This window comes from Coenobita brevimanus, chromosome 103 (assembly GCF_032717465.1).
Source record: "Coenobita brevimanus isolate Jiangsu-jjx chromosome 103, ASM3271746v2, whole genome shotgun sequence".
Taxonomy (NCBI): Eukaryota; Metazoa; Arthropoda; class Malacostraca; order Decapoda; family Coenobitidae; genus Coenobita; species Coenobita brevimanus.
The window spans coordinates 33,552,296-33,569,972 of record NC_137056.1 but is presented as its reverse complement, the minus strand read 5'-3'; the positions used below and the strand labels follow the sequence as shown (position 1 = coordinate 33,569,972).

The 17,677-nt window shown below is 45.3% G+C and overlaps 1 protein-coding gene across 1 annotated transcript in view; it reads left to right on the top strand.

Moving 5' to 3' along the window:
* Positions 1-17,677, top strand: part of LOC145415669 (ankyrin repeat and BTB/POZ domain-containing protein 2) — a 208,935-nt gene that overhangs the window by 23,843 nt on the left and 167,415 nt on the right. Inside the window, exon 2 of the mRNA XM_080284884.1 lies at positions 3,286-3,586. Coding sequence (XP_080141010.1) covers positions 3,286-3,586 — 301 coding nt within the window. The remainder of the gene's footprint in view (positions 1-3,285; positions 3,587-17,677) is intronic.

Sequence of the window (17,677 nt, the reverse complement as noted above, 5' to 3'; positions counted from 1 at the left end):
ATGAGCTGATGTGATGACCCACTGATGAGCCGCTGGTGTGATGCGCTTTGGTGAAACGATGTGTCTGGTGTGATGCGATGTGGTCATTTGATATTATGTGGTGACCCTTGATGTGGTGATATTCTGTGGTGCGCATAATGATGTGGTGACGAACCTCTGATGTGGTGATGTGATGTTATTTGATGTAATATGGTGATGGCCCAGTACTATGTTTATATGATCCGTTGATATGAAGTTGTGATGTGATATGGTGCCGACCTGGTGATGTGATTGCTTATAACCCAGTGAAATGGTGATATGATTAGCTGATGAGTCAATAGAATGTATTAAATTGATGTGGTCCCGTCGGTTGTGTGATTATATGATGTGTGGTGTGTGAATGAGCCGATGATCTGCTGATGTGGTGATATGGAGTGATGCGATGATAACCGTTGGTGTGGTGACGTGATGTGATGTGCTGATGTGGCAGGTGTGATGTGATGGTGTGGTTAATGGAAGCTTCGGTTGCTTTGAGAGTAGGTAGCAGTGGAAATGGGGAACTAAGAAGCACTTATAGCTTATACAAATCCCATCACTAAGCCATCAATACCAGGAAGGGTTTTTTTTTCAAATTTTCTACGACCGAGCGATATGGTTCAGTTTTGAGAATACCGCATATATGAAAAAGGAAGAAAAACTCTCCATGATTTCCCTCCGTACGAAAACTTTTTGGAATTCTTAATGTAGGCTTTGGCAGGGGATATTGTTAAGCACTGAAAAGACCCGTCTTTGTGCAGGGATTAGAAGCCGTCATTAACCCCTTCAGTAGGATGATATAATCAGTAATTGGCGTCTGGTAATACAGGAGCTAATCAGCCATTGTTTACTGGTGTGTGTGCAGCCGCGTGAAGTATCATGGAGTGGTAATGTGGAGCTGTAATAAGGATGTACCTTGATGGCAATGTTGAGGCGCATGTGCTGCTTGGGATGTAATGCAGCGGCCTGAGCACGTGTGTTTGTATGTATGCGCGCTCGCTTGTGTGTGTGTGTGTGTGTGTGTGTGTGTGTGAGAGAGAGAGAGAGAGAGAGAGAGAGAGAGAGAGTTTAATAGTACTGAAAATTTGTATTATGTAGTTTTTTTTTTTTTTCAACGCTGTAACCGGGAATATTTATAAACTCGGGATGTGGTAGGTGCAGAGCTTCAAATGAGGAAGCCATAGAAAGGGGGTGATGGGTAGGGCGAGGGGATGGGAATGAAAGATGGGGATTACTTATACTCCGTTTTTTTTATTGAGGCGAAGATGCACTCGACAGGTTGTTGATGATTGGCTGAATGCAACATGTCCAAAAAATATTTACTAACTCAAATTTCCCTCTCAGATAATTGTTGTCAGCTAATAATGCTAGATAATGAAGTAATGTTGCATTCAGCCAGTAATCACTAATCTGTCAAGTGCATTTTCGCCTCGATAAAAAAAACTGAGTTTAGGTGACTGGACGTGTGTGTGGAGAGGAACGAGCGTGGCCGGCAGCAGTGGGTCATGAGGGGGGATGGCATGTTTCGAGGGAGCAGGGGTTAAGGAGAGGGACGTGAGAGGTGAGGGAGAAAGACGTCGCAAAGAAGACGTAAGGGTGAGGGGTTTGTGAGTAAAGAATTAGTGACAATTAGGGTGAATGGAGGACGTGGAGATGAAGGGTTTGTGAGGAGATGAGCAAGAGTGAGGATGAGGGTGCTGTGAAATCATGAAAAATGAGAGTGAGGAGCATGTAAGACATGAAGGGTGAGGATGGGAGCGAGAGATTGAGTGTTTTGAGGTGTGAGGGTGAGGATGAGGCTGTGGGTAGGAGTGAAGGTGAGGGATTGTGAGGAGTGAATTCATGAGAAGTTAGTATGAGGGTGAGAGGTTGTAAGGATGAGAGTATTAAAGTTGAGGGTAGAGTTCATAAGGACGTGAAGCGGAGAATGAGGGTAGGATGTGAAGGTGAGGGAATTTTGAGGACATGAGAGATATGGGTTAGGCTGAGGCTGAGGCTGAGGAGTTGAGGTGAATTTGACGTTGAAGGGATTATGAGGATTGGGGACATGAAGGTGAAGGTGAGTGAGAAGATTGTGAGGCGCGAGGGTGAGAGTTGCAAATGAGCATTAGGATAGGGTGCGAGTGAGAACATGAACGCTGTGGATGATAATACTGTAAGATATGAACACTGAGAGTGCGGAACATGATGGTAAGGAGACAAGCTAGCCTGAGCCGGGGAAGTACAGGGAGAAGATTTTCGTGAGTGGGACACGCAGGGTGAGAAGAGACGGTCATGAGGAGTGAGGAGGGCGGGAGAGGGGAGCAAGGAGTGAAGAGTGAGGGGATTAGGAGGAGAGAGAGGGTGATGGGGGTAGTGGTCCGGTGATGGGGGGGGGGGCATGTTATTAGCACCAATACAGCCGATAGATCGGTGTTTAACCGCTGACCCTCGCTTGATCCCTCGTACCTTTATTATTTCCCTTTGTCTTGCCTTTCCAGTTTCACATTACATTCTGTCCTTTAACTCCACGATTTTGCCAGTATTCTCACGTGACTTGTCGGACGTTTGTGAGATGTTACCTGTTTCATTATTGTTGTTAGCAGTAGTTATGTTTGCTCATTTTACAGTATATGTGATACCAAGCAATATGATTCATATAAATGAAGTTTGTGGGCTCCGTGTGTTTCTCATGATTTTTTGCATTCGTACCCCGATCTGCAGTGCACTGAGGCTTGGTTCGATTCAAGCCTTGGCAGACATTTAAACTGCATGGTTGAAATACCGTATATTCTTTCTTATGATAGTACAGGGTATTTGTTTGCACTGTTCAGGTTCGTACCGATGAGGTACTCGTAATTATGCAGACTGACACACACACACACACACACACACACACACACACACACACACACACACACACACACACACACACACACACACACACACACACACACACACACAGTCATTATAACACTTCTGTCACCAGCACCCTCCTCACCACCGTTGCCTCTGAATGTTTCGTACTTGGCCACCATGAGAAAAGGGAAAATTCTGGCTGTCACACTCCCTATGAGACGAAGATTCGATGCTGCCTTGGAAATCATATCAACTTCTGTATATGCAGTATTGTATAAAATTGTTCCGTCGGATTATATTAACAGTTTGTGTCTTCATGCAATGTGCCTGTGTGAGTGTGTGTGTGTGTGTGTGTGTGTGTGTGTGTGTGTGTGTGTGTGTGTGTGTGTGTGTGTGTGAATCAAAACTAAACTCTCCCTTCTCATTCCTCAGGCCCGGGGATGTTCATCGTCTCAGCGGGGACGCCGGGGTCATGCTCCGCTCCCAACAGCAGCAGAACACTACCAGCAGCACCACCAACAACAGCAGCACCACCAGCAACAACAGTAATAACAGCTCTAGCAACAACAGGGACCTAGCACCATACTCTCAACAGCAGAACAACGGCAGCACGCGGGACCTGAGCATCTACCCCCAACAGCAGCAACAACAGCTGGGTAAGACCCCCGTTAGAGATCCCGGCGGAGGGTCCAGCTCGGCCCTCAAGAATCAGCCCACCAGAGACCAGCCACAGGTGAGCCCTAATGGACATACTGTTAACCTCTGCAGCCCGATGACTTATTTTGTGCTGTATTTTTCCTGTTGCTTCAGAAATGTGACTCAAGGATTTAAGTTCAAGGGAAGGTTGGGGTTCATTATTTACATAACACCGCTTATGGAAGAGCAACTGGTCACTCGGTTTAAATGTTTGGACTGAATAGCATAACCCTGGACCCTTTTGCTCTGTATGGGGCGATAAAAGACTGGATGATGGATGAATTATTGGTTGGATGGATGGATGGGTGGGTGAATTGACCTCACATATTGAAGGGAGGTAGTGTACATACGAGCATAACCTCTCCGTTTGAAAAGTATATCCAAAGCTGAATAAAACAATTGGAAGGTAGCAAGCATGAAATATGTATGTCTTCGAACTGAAGTTGTTAAACTTGAGATCTCAGAGGGGAAACAAACCTCCAATCGCTGGTGTGACCTTTATACTCGTACCTCGCTGCTAGCCTAATTGTGGAGAGCAGTGCAGTATAACCATTTCCTGGCCTTACATATAATTTTCGTTGTCTTCTGTTGTTCTCTTGCTTCATCATATTGCCCCATCAGGAATATAGGGACCCGAGGCTCGGCTACTCAGTCAAGGAATTTTTTTGGTGAGTGACCAATCTCTTCCCTGAGTGGCATCATACGAGCAATTAACCACAAACCTTGCTCAGATTTAAACCCGTATGGGCCACATTCAATCAGAGCTCCTTAACCCTCTAGACTTCAGATGTCTATTTGACGGTATACAGCTGTCAGTGTAATAATCCCTTCAGTCCGGTGGCGTAATTCCTAGTTTATTTTTTGCTACCTCCAGACATTTTTATTCAGCTAATGAGATTTTCTATGAACTGGAAAGATTATTGGTGGTCTTATCCAACAAATCATGTTCGAAAAATAACTTCTAGACAGAGCACAATCAAGGTATCAAGAATGAAATAAAAAGTACCCCGTCAGATTAAAGGAGTTGAATGATTTTATGGGTCGAGGGAAACAGTATAATTTGTCAGTCTGTGTATTGTAGAGCTGTCCACTCATGTACTGCTATCTTAACATAGCACTAAGGGATTATCTACGCCTTCACTCACTCAGTTTTGATAACACTGTCTTCAGTCTGTGGGATACAGTGTTGAAGGACCAGGATTCACCTACAAAGTTAAGATAAATTCCATATCATATCTCAAGATTTCTTTGGGCAAGATGAACAGGAGACGATGGTGTTTTGAACTCTCCTTCCTGTGCCCTTCCTGCAAAAATATATTTCAGTGGCGACATGGTATTGATGATAGCTAAGAAACTAAGACAGGATTCGGCACGATAAACAAGAGACGTGAAGTATTCTGAAGTCTTTGTTCTTCATGCAAAATTAAGTCTCGGTTATGACGGAGAATCCATCATAAACTAGTAAAGATGTTCCCTGGGAATTGGGTTTTATAGCATTATCATTGACCCCTTCAACACGAATGCGGCTTTTCTGTATTACCCTTGTTACGGCCAGACGGTTTTATTCAGTTTAGTAGAGAAGGGATTAAAAACTGTCTCCATTATCCCCTTCACCACCATGGCCATTCCCTTGTTTTATTTCTACTACAGCCACGGTATTTTGTTCAGTAGCGAAGGGATGACAACATAAAGGGGAAAATGAATGCCATCCTCCTGTGTCTGATGGTCATTTATTGTGCAATTGTGACCATTATATTTGCCTAGTCTGCTAGCCACGAAACTCATCGCAGGGCCGTAATTTCTGGGGGGAAGGGGAAGGAGGGCTATAGCCCCCAGTGTTTTCAGTATATTAATTTGTCAAAACTTCAACTAAGACTGAGGGCTCAATAACCTGAATCCTACCGCAGGCGAGTAGGAATAGTCTTGATAGGGGTGCAGTGTAGTGCGTCTAAAATTAAATGGCCAAATTGTTAGTCACAGTCTTGGTTGAAAATCCAGACTGGCAGAAAGTGAAGCTTTATATTTAAACACCCAGCTCCATCACTAAACATAACGTACCTCATTAAATATCAAATCTTGGGTAAAGTCAAACTGAAAAATACAAAATGGTCTGCAAACTTAAGCGTTTCGATTTAAGTTTGTAGTACGGGGGTATAGCTTATACATTTTGTCTATTCCTCCCCCCCAAAAAAAAAAAATCTGTTGAAAATTACTGGCCGGTAAAATGCGTGGCTTGAAAAACAGTGCCCCCGAAGAATACCATAGTACCCCCGACGACAGGGCAAGCCGAAAACAGCTTAGGATGCCCGCAGATGCGCCGACACCCCCACACGGACCCCACGGGGTAGCCGCCACCAGCCACCACCACTCTCAGCAACAGCGACACATGTCAGCCCGGGCCGTGCGCCCCTGTGACATGTAGCCACCACGCCGCCGCCACCGTAGGAGAAGGACACTACCTTCGCGGAGTGGGATTGCTGAGCCAGCTAGGGGTGGAGTTAGAAAATATACTCCGGACGGCGCCCCTCTGTTAGAGACGATCTATGGTCACTCCCAAAGTGTTCCGGTAGAGACGATCTATGGTCGCTCCCAAAGTGTTTCGGTAGAGACGATCTATGGTCGCTCCCAAAGTGTTCCGGTAGAGACGATCTATGGTCGCTCCCAAAGTGCTCCGGTAGAGACGATCTATGGTCGCTCCAATCCTCGTGAGACGATCTGTGGTTGCTCCGAAAGTGCTCCGGTAGAGACGATCTATGGTCGCTCCAAAAGTTCTCCGGTAGAGACGATCTATGGTCGCTCCGAAAGTGCTCCGGTAGAGACGATCTATGGTCGCTCCGAAAGTGCTCCGGTAGAGACGATCTATGGTCGCTCCGAAAGTGCTTCGGTAGAGACGATCTATGGTCGCTCCGAAAGTGCTCCGGTAGAGACGATCTATGGTCACTCCGAAAGTGCTCTGGTAGAGACGATCTATGGTCGCTCCCTCCCTCCTGAGACGATCTACGGTCGCTCCGAGGGTGTGCAGAGAGAGGTGAGTAGAGAGACGTCCCCACGGCAGGAGACTGGAGCCCAGGCTCCCTGTCCCAGAGTGACCCAGACAGGCCTCCCAGCCTCCCCTGGTCTCTGTTCCCTACGCCTGGCTCTAGAGCAGACGCACCTGATGAACCCCAGTGGAAGTTGCTGCCGCAGCCCTCCCCTGTCGGCGCCCCTAGATGCTGGAGACCGCAGCCCACAGTCTCTCTCGGTTCTCCCCAGGACACCCGGGCGTGATCTCTCTACGCCCCCACGACACCGGGACTTATCACAGAGGTTCCCGGAGCTATTCGGCCCCAGTCCCGAGGGCCACACGCCCGAGCCAAGCCCGGAAGCCACGGGAAGCCCAGGACGCAAGAGGACGCCCTTACGAGTTATCCCGTGTCCTCTCGGCACACCTCACATTGGCGGTGCCCCTAGCCCAGCAGGATCGCCGACGACATGTTCCTGCCTATCCCCCTGATGAATACGTGTGATATTGTAGTACGAGTGATTTAGGTTAAGTGTGATTTCCCCTAATGTAAGTATTGTGCAGTGATTTCATATAGTGAATATCGGGGTAAATCAGATCACAGTGAGAAGTTAACCCTTTAACCGCGGGTGTCATTCCAGAATGACATTGCAAAAACTGGACCAAACCGCGGGTGTCATTCTCGAATGTTTGTGAATATTTTGAATACCCCGCGTTTTTTCCATGTGCCAGTTGTTTCAAGGGAGAGTAGCTATTAAGTTCTTTCACTCCAGCCGACCCCCCACCTCCCTCCTCCCCCTCCTGGGGCCCCACCTCCCACCCCCTGGGCCCCCCACCCCACCCCGGACGAAACACGCATCAGTATCTGTCCAGCTGTGTGAGTGGCAACACTGCTGATGTGGAAGTGAAGTGCAGGCAATTACAGTGCCTTTTACCTGCCTCAGTGAACACAGAGTGGGTGTTTATCGTATGTGCAGTGTTCATATATGTTTATAGTATTATTATCAGAATGAGGTTGGCATTTGGTAATGGTGTGTGAGCGAAAAATAGTGATTACAACACCGCTGATGTGGCAGTGAAGTGCGGGTAATTACAGTGCCTTTTACCTGCCTCAGTGAACACAGAGTGGGTGTTTATCGTATGTGCAGTGTTCATATATGTTTATAGTATTATTATCAGAATGAGGTTGGCATTTGGTAATGGTGTATGAGCGAAGGTAATGGTGTGTGAGCGAAAAATAGTGATTTTAGATCGCTCACTTCTAATGGCACTGCCCATCCAGTGATAATCAACGAAATCATGAAACCTACATCATTGCAAAGCCGAAGGTTAGTACTTTCTAATGGTACCTTATTTTTCGCTCTAGATCTGTGCAGAGTTATAAAGGTTTAAAGTTTGTTTACATTTTGGTCGAAACCCCCGCGGGAGAGGACAGTCGGGGCAAAACAATGCCCGCGGTTAAAGGACGAGAGTGTGGAACAAGATCTGATTGACTGTACGTGTGAGTGACATCCCTGTTATACAATTAATAAGCCTGTGCCGCCGGGAGATTCCCCTATAAAGACATACCCCCATTACTGTGAGGGAATATTGTGAAAGGAAGTATTAATGGTATTCTCTCCCTCCCCCACTACCCATAAATCTTGTTTACCACCCTCTCACTCCAGTATCCCGAGTAAGTGTAAATCAAGAATAAAATCAATTACCAAAGTATTTTGGCTAGTGGAAACCATATAAACTTCACGGCTAATATCTGCCGCCCTCCAGTATTACCATAACTTTCCCCCTAGCCGTCACAAGTCACTCCCCGCACCTCCCCTATCTCCTCCTATATAGTGAGACTCAACTCTCCTCCCGTGCTCCCACGCGCGTCTATATTTACTGCGCTCCTGATACACTAGGATTGTTTGTGTTGTCATTATTATCAGAGAAGCAAGTATCATGCGAGATACACATATCCTAGACAAGGTTTTATATTGCTATATATTGTGCTGTAATATCTGCTGATTTGTCCTGTGTCTGACTGTGGTAATATACGTGTAAAGGTTGTTGCCTAGAGTTTTTGTGTCCTGCCTCTCTTTGTTGCACTAGCTCCGGTCTCGAAAGTGGACCCCGCTCCACGTTAGGTGAAATAGGAACGAGAAGTCGAGCCTAATTTCACCTAGCATTACAATCAAATCTTGGGTAAAGTCAAACTGAAAAATACAAAATGGTCTGCAAACTTAAGCGTTTCGATTTAAGTTTGTAGTACGGAGGTATAGCTTATACATTTTGTCTATTCCCCCCCCCAAAAAAAAAAAAAAATCTGTTGAAAATTACGGGCCTGCATTGCATTCAGCAACGAGTTAATGAACCCCCAGACACTATTTCTTCTCATCGTGGATTTCTGATATTAATTTGAAGTAGAAGGCTTTACCTCCGTTCTTTGATATTAATTTGAAGTAGAAGGCTTTAGCCTACCTCCGTTCTTTCAGTTTTAACTCTCTCAGGACGATGAAATTTTTTCAGTGAATTCTAGCTACCTCTGAGCTCTCATTCAGCTCCAGGGAGAATGTTCTGTCTGGAAGGGTTATATATATAGCTTTCATTAATCCCCTCACTACTACGGTGTTCTATGTCGAATCGACTCGCATGGTATAGCAGAGAGAGAGAGAGAGAGAGAGAGAGAGAGAAGGCGTCCTCGGGCTGTTGTCAGTAGGCTACGGTCATTCAACCCTTTCATTCGGTGACGTATTTTTGCTGTTTATTCTTTGCTACCTCCAGACGAATTTAAAATAGCGTGCAAAGGATCTCGCGTACTGACCAAATTGACGAAGGGTTAATCTCTGTGGACCGAAAAGTTTCTCAAGGCTGGGTAAGATCATATGCTAGAAAAAAAAAAAAAAAAAAAAAACTCGGAATGATAATTAACCCCTTCCATAGACACCATTCCAAAGATGGAAATCGTGTGAAGGCAAGAACAGAATATAAAAGACGTTTTCGCACAGAGACTGTGCAGACCTTCTTGAGTTGGAGGTAACAAGAATGAACAAAAAAAAAAATGTGTGATGGGGCCGTGACCGTGCTGGAGAGAGAGAGAGAGAGAGAGAACTGGTGGGGAAGCTAAAACAGTTAACACACAATGGAAGGCGGCGCGCGCGCGCGCATGTAACTCACCGGTTCGGTCAGGATCACTTGATGGTCGTGATCGTCAGCTTTTACCCTGCCGGAAGGGAGCTGAGAGCTCATATAGTCCGATCTAAGGGCAAGGCTGTGACCTTCACACACGCACACACCCGTCCCCTTGCTCAAGGGGGACAGTAACCACCCACTTCGTCAGTGAAACTTTTCGCAACCTGAGCGAGGCGCGAACTCCCGTCCACCAGTTGGCAAGCGGGAACGTTACCACTGCACCAGCGAGCGGTGTGTGTGTGTGTGTGTGTGTGTTCTTACCTAATTGTTCTTACCTAATTGTATCTTTACAGGAATGAGTCAAGCTCGTACTGTCCCGTGTCTGAAACCATATTTATCGTACATATCCTTAAATTTGTGAATTGTTTTGGCACACACTATTTCATTCGGTAGTGCATTCCATCGATCAATTGCTCTGTTTGGGAAACTGAATTTCCTTACGTCTTTATCACCTCTCCTCATGCAGTTTTTTGCAGTGTCCTCTTGCTGATGCTTCTCCATATGTTAAGTAATCATTTATGTCTATTATCTCCATCCCTGATATGCATTTATATAGCATTATCATGTCACCTCTTTTCCTTCTCTCCTGTAGTGTTGGTAGATTCAGTTTATTTAGTCTTTCTTCGTAGCTTAGGTCCCATAAGCTTGGTATCCATCTTGTAGCGGCCCTTTGAACTTTTTCAATCTTGTCTATGTGCTTTTTGAGATGAGGACTCCAGACTACGGATGCATATTCCAGGGTTGGTCTAATGAATGATGTTATTATCCTTCTTAGCATGTCTTCATTTATGTATGTGAATGCGATTCTCATATTTGCAAACAGTGTATACATGTTCCATACCTTCTCGCTGATGTGGTCAGCCGGAGATAGTCTGTTATTGATGATCACACCTAGGTCTTTTTCTGATGTGTATAGGGTTTTATTTCCTAACTTATAATCCCAATCAGGGCTTTTTCCACTTTTACCAAACTTGATTACATGACACTGGTCCACATTGAATTCCATTTGCCATGTACTACTCCATTCATGAAGTTTATTTAATTCTTCTTGTAGCTCTTTACAAGAGTCTGTGTTAGTAATTCTCCTTTGTATTTTTGCATCATCTGCAAACATATTCAGATAGCTGTCATTTCCAGTGTTACTGTTTATATCATTTATATACACTAAAAACATGATTGGTGCCAGCACTGAACCCTGTGGTACTCCACTAGTCACTTCTTTCCATGATCAGTAGTTTCCTCTTAGTACTGTTCTCATTTCTCTTTTTATGAGAAAGTCTTGCATCCAACAAAACAGTTTGCCTTGAATTCCTCCTTGATGGTACAGTTTCCATTAAAGTCTTTGGTGTGGTACTGTGTCAAAAGCTTTCTTGAAATCTAAATAGATACTGTCCACCCATCCTTCCCTTCCTGTATTGTGTTTGTTACTCTGTCATAGTAGCTCAACAGATTAGTAACACATGATTTTCCTTTTCTGAAACCAAACTGTCTTTCTGTTATCATACTGTGTTCTTCTAGATGATTTACCAAAGCTTTTCTTATAAGCTTTTCTAATACCTTGCTTACAACACTGGTCAGTGATACTGGTCGGTAGTTGAGTGGATTTTGTCCATTTCCTTTCTTGAATAAGGGGACAATATTTGCTTTTTTCCAAATATCAGGTAGTTTACCTTGACTCAAGGATTTCTTGAAAATTATAAATAATGGTTTACTTAACTCCTTTGCACATTCTCGTAGTACCCAACATGATATTTCATCAGGACCACTTGCTTTTCCTCTGTCTAATCTACTTAACTCCTCCTGTATTACTTTTTCTGCTATTTGTATATTTGGTAGTATGTGTGGACATGCGTGTTCCACATAGTCCCTCTAAAAAATTTTTTCTTCTGTAAAAACTAATTGGAAATTCTCATTTAGTGCTTCACAAATATCCTTCTCTTGTGTATAAGTGATTCCTTCGTCTGTAATTGATTGTATTATATCTTTTACTTTGGTTTTGCTTCTGATATAGCTGTAAAACAGCTTTGGTTGATCACTACTTTTATTTATTATATCCTCCTCAAACTGTTTTTGGGCTTCCCTCCTAATTCTTGTATAATCGTTTCTTGCCTGTTTGTAATTATTATACACCCTTTCACTATTATGTCTTCTGTATCTATTCAACAACAAATCTCTTCTTTCTTTTGATTTTTTACATTCTGTATTGAACCATTTCTGTATTTTCTTATTTGCTTCTTTGTGCTGTGGATTGTACTTCTGGACTCCTATTTCATAAAATTCACAGAATTTTTTATATACAGCATTTAAATCTTAACCATATAACCAAACCATACGTGCTCCCTACGTGTCAAGTGGATTGGTGGAGGGTTAGTGCCCCTCCCTGTAAAACAAATAATTCAGAGTCAAATGGCCACCCCGTACGGGATTATGGCGTCTGGCAATAGATAGAATAGATAGATAGATAGATTTAAATCTTGTCCTCTAAGCTCATTTTCCCAATCAACTTCTAAGAAATACTTCTTTAGGTCTTGATATTTCCCTTTTTATAGTTTAGGCTCTTTTTGTAACTGTCATTGCTGTTTACTATGTCATATGCTATCCTGAAGTTATAATTTAGTACTGCATGATCGCTTTTTCCGAGTGGAGGGTGATGTATTAAACTGTCAATATCATTTTCTTGCCTAGTGTGTGTGTGTGTGTGTGTGTGTGTGTAATTCACCGGGTCGGTCAGGATCACCTGATGGTCGTGATCGTCAGCTTTTACCCTCCCAGAAGGGAGCTGAGAGCTCATATAGTCCGATCTAAGGGCAAGGCTGTGACCTTCACACATGCACACACCCGTCCCCTTGCTCAAGGGGGACAGTAACCACCCACTTCGTCAGTGAAACTTTTCGCAACCTGAGCGAGGCGCGAACTCCCGTCTACCAGATGGCAAGCGAGAACGTTACCACTGCACCAGCACCAGCGAGCGGTGTGTGTGTGTGTGTGTGTGTGTGTGTGTGTGTGTATGTGTGTGTGTGTGTGTGTGTGTGTGTGTGTGTGTGTGTGTTTTATGCTAGGTGTTTTTAGGTCGACTTTTCGTCCTAAGAACACTACCTACTGAGCGGGGTCCTCTTTCGAGACCGGAACTAGAACACACAACAAGATGAACAGGGCATAAAAGCTTGGCAGACCAACCTTACACATATATTGTCTTAATCCTGATCCCCTTACAATATACAGCATATATATACAGTGTTATAGTCTCACCAATCTAAAACCAAGGTTTGGGTGGGGTCTGGCGCTTGGTGCAGCCATGCCATACTTCCTAAACAATCGATGAGTAGATTCTGGTATATATGTAATAGGCATCACAGGTAGGTACACACGTACTATTACAATATAAACGTAAGTATTCTAGCATATCAAAGGAAGGTAAACTTGTAATGCGTATGGCTCTTGTACATCAATAAAGAAACGTGGCATACATATTTTACAGTGGTGCTGAAAAAATTGTAGTTACTTTTACCGACTTTCACGGTAGTTCTAAGTTGGGTAAGTAATGTAACAATTACGTTTATAATATAATTTGAAGGAATCAGTAGAACATACGCTATTTTCTTAATAGACATAAATAAGTTAAAACCAGTGGCGGCGCCAAGGGGGGGCTTGGGGGGGCTGAAGCCCCCCCATCAGCCCCCCCAATATTGCCAGATTCCAAAGGCGAATTTAGGTAGGACGTCCCTTATTTGAACTTTCAATTTTGTATTACTATTTACAAATAATACACAAAGGTTGACGAAACGAAGTGTTATAAGTTTAGGAAAAGATTCAAGACAATAGATTAAATCGTGATTATTATTTTTAGCTGTTAGCATTTAGCAGATTCTGAATGATAGTAATTTCACGGAAATTACGGAAAATTTATCAGTTGACTCAACTTCTAAGGAAAACTTCCAGCCTAGTTCTAATACTAAGGGTAACTTATGTCTCATGGAGGGAGACAATGCACACAGAGCCACTGAGGCAAAGGGCCTGTGCATCCTGCTAGATCAGCAATTTGTGACAATTCTGATGGCCATGGAAAAAGTGTTACTGATGACCAAACAACTGTCAAACCACCTCCAGTCACCTGACCTTCAGCTGGCCTCTGCAGAGGACTTGATGCAGTCTGTCATGTCTGGACTGACAGAAATGAGGACTGAAGCTGCCTGGAAGGAGTTAGAGGAGGCTGCTGAGGATTTGTGCAAGGTAGTTGGGATACGCACTGAGACTGAGCGTCCAGGTAGACAACGATCTGCTCCCAGACACCTGGATGAATTCATCATAACATCCAGTACAGGCCAGAGGGATGGAGCTATACCAGATGCCAGGAGAAGGACCTTCTATGCCATCATAGATAGAATGCTCAATGAGCTGAGCAGGCGATTTTCATCTGATGCCTGTAATGTTCTGATGGGTGCTGCTGCCTTGAATCCTAAGCACATTACATTTCTGGACAAAAAAGCGCTGTCAGGAATGGCAGCCAATTATGGAGTGGCAGAGGGTGATCTTGCAGTGGAGGTCCACCAATTGACAAGATTAATAGCTAGGAAGAGAGACAATGGCCTGGAAGTGTCCACACCACTTGAGCTCGCAGCCATGCTGGAGCCATACAAGGACGCCTTTATAGATCTGTATAAACTTGTATGCATTGCAGTGACCCTCCCTGTCACCTCAGCTGCCTGTGAGAGGAGCTTCTCATGTCTGAAACTCCTCAAGACATACTTGAGGAACAGCAGTGGCAACAACCGCACCAGCAACCTTGCTGTAATATCAATTAATTCTAGGAGGGCCAAACAGCTGAACATTGATGCCATTATAGACACATTTACTGCCAATCACCAGAACAGGCGCATAGTTTTAAAGTAACGTGACAGTCGTTACACCTTGATTTAAAAATTCTTCTGATTCTTCAGATTGTAATAACTTCATAACATAGAATTTTTTTCTGTCATGTTAACTGCTTGCTTACACATGATGTCTAAATTAATTGAGTTAAACTTCAATCTTATGGAATAAACTGGAAATAATAAATGTTATTATGTTGCATATACATTAATCTGAATTTCCTTGCTAGTTTTATGTCTTTCATTTGGCAGAATTTTTGATGAGATAAGAAATGTTATACATTAACACCACAGTTTCAAAGAGTACAGGTGTCTAAAATGAACCTCAGTACATTCAGATATTATGAATATGTACATACCAATTTTCCATCAACACTTCAGTTTGATGACATTTTGTGAAGCCCCCCCACATTTTACCCCAGCCCCTCCTCAGCCCCCCCAATGAAAATTTCCTGGCGCCGCCACTGGTTAAAACACTCACGAGCGGCAACATCCAGGCCCATACTAGGAATCATAAATTATATGAGAGAGAATGCGATTTTTAAATTCATTATTTTGGTTATATTTATAACTTAAATTAGTTTGTCTTTACACACACACACATACACAAACACACACACAGAAGTGGGTGAAGTCATGTCAGGCCAGGTGGCGAGATGTGAGCGGCGAGCTCTAACGGTGTCAGGTCAGCCACTAGCCAATCAGAGTATAGGAAGCAAGGCAACGCTGTACGCCGGGAAATCCCCGGCTGGACTCCACCCAAACCTTGGTTTTAGATTGGTGAGACTATAGTTATATGGACATGTCAAGCTTTTGGTACACAATAATTACTGCACACAATACATACAAGGGTAATCACCATCAGTCAGTAATATTCACTAATAGTACACAGGAGTTTTAGGCCCAGTCTATGTAGTTCTTCCCGTACAGTCCTAGTGTAATACTCGTTACTTTCAGACTTAGGTAATTCTCATTGCGCATTAAAGGTGTCACTGTGATAGGTATGAAAGCTGTCAGACTTCTCCGTACCATTGATGTGAACAAGCCATATAATACAGACACTGTCAGTCCTTGTTCTGTAGGGAGTCACTGTTATTGCATCAGGGGGCTTCTTGGGCTGCTGAAACCTGGGCCTAATCAGAGGTGATGTCCGGGCGTAGGGGGCTGGTCCTCGGGTGTGCCCTCCCGTGCACGGGACTACTGCAGGAGGTGAGGTAACCCAGGCGTGATCACGGTCCGGGGTTTGAAAAGGCACTTCCTTAGTGGGGTCTCGACCCGACAGGTGGCCCTCAGGACTGGGGCCAAACAAGGTCAGGAGTCGCGCCTACCGCCGTCTGCTCCTGGCGGAGGGTCGTCGGCGGAACGGGCTCAGGAGGTCCCGCCCTGGGGTCCTAGGTGCATCCCTGGGTGGTTGGGGGCTGCAGTCACCACTGGGCTGGACCACCGTCAGGAGTGGCCTGCGGCGTCCCTTCTGGGTGGCGTCCATCAGGGCCAGACGTCGTCCAGGGGCGACTCATAGGGCATGGACTCCCTCTCCTAGGATTGGGCCCTGCCACTGCTCTTCAAAGGGCAGCTTCTGCTGGGGACCACACCTGTGGGGAAAGCAAGAAGGGCGTCCTGCATGGCCTCTGAGTGATAGGTGGGCCCGTCAGGGACTTCCTCCGATGGGGAGGCCCTAGGGACTGCAGACAAAGGGCGTACAGTGGCAGACCCTTCCCCAATGTGGACAGTGGCCCACGTCGCGGTTCCACAGCCCTTGGGGACAACAGCAGAAGGGTGTACAGTGGCTGCTCCTTCACTGGTATGGACAGTGGCTGATACCGTGATGCTGCTCCCGGGGGAGGTGTAGGCAGATGAAGGGCATACAGTGGCTGCTCCTTCCCCGATGTGGACAGTGGCCGACGCCGCGGTTCTGCCTCTCCCAGGTTTGCCATCCGATGTGTGCACAGTGGCCGTCACGTCCAACCTGGGATGTACAGTGACTGCCACCGTGGGGCTGGTTCCAGGTGAGGCTGCAGCAGAAGGGCGTACAGTGGCCACTCCTTCCCCGGTATGGACAGTGGCCGATACTACAGTGCTGCAGGGGACAACAGCAGAAGGTCGTACAGTGGCCGATCCTTCCCTGATATGGACAGTGGCCGATACTGCAGTGCTGCCTGGGACTGTCAGAAGACAAGTCCCACCCTGATCCTGGCAAGGGCTGGCCCGGCTGAGATGTAGTTATCCGAGACTGCTTCCTTGCTGGTTGAGAGCGAGAGGGGCGCGAGGTCGTGGGGTACATAGGCCCATTTTGCTCGGGCCTGGTGCTCTCTCTATACACCTCCATGTGGTGTCCTTCTGGGGTAGGTGTGGGGCCGTCCTAGGGGGGGTGTCTGCGGGGGTGTATTTCAGTGTGTGTGTGTGTGTGTGTGTGTGTGTGTGTGTGTGTGTGGGTGTGTGTGTTTGTTGATACACAAGTCTTATAATTAACTTATCTTTCTTTCATATCCTTTCCCTTTTTTTTCTTCATCTCTTGCACCACCACCATCATCATCATCATTATTATCTCTCCTGCAGGATAAAATAGTTTTCGGAAATGTTCCCTACACCTTTGCGCGATATTCAAGCTGTGTGTGTGTGTGTGTGTGTGTGTGTGTGTGTGTGTGTGTGTGTGTGTGTGTGTATGCATGCACACGTGTGCACATTTGCTTGCATGCATGTGCCCGTTCGCACATTTGCTTGCATGCGCGTGTGTGCGCGCGCTGTAACTCCTGAATGAAACTTCCCAGGTGAGTTCGGATGGTTACTGGGAAGATTTTCCATTATATTCAGTTTTGCAATCATGATTTTTAGGGCAGTCATCCCCCCCTCACCAAATAAAAAATTTTCAGAAATGGGGAAAGGATGGCAGATTTGGCTTTGATATCCTAGTACATGTTGCACAGTGGACTCTCATCCATAATGCACTATTTAAGGAGTGTGACCCCAGTAATGACTTTGTAGACGGATCAGCCCTCCTCCCAAAAATAACATAATGACCTCTCATCCACAGTGCACTATTTAAGGAAGAGTGACCCCTGTAATGATTCTTGGAAGGATCAGCCCCCCT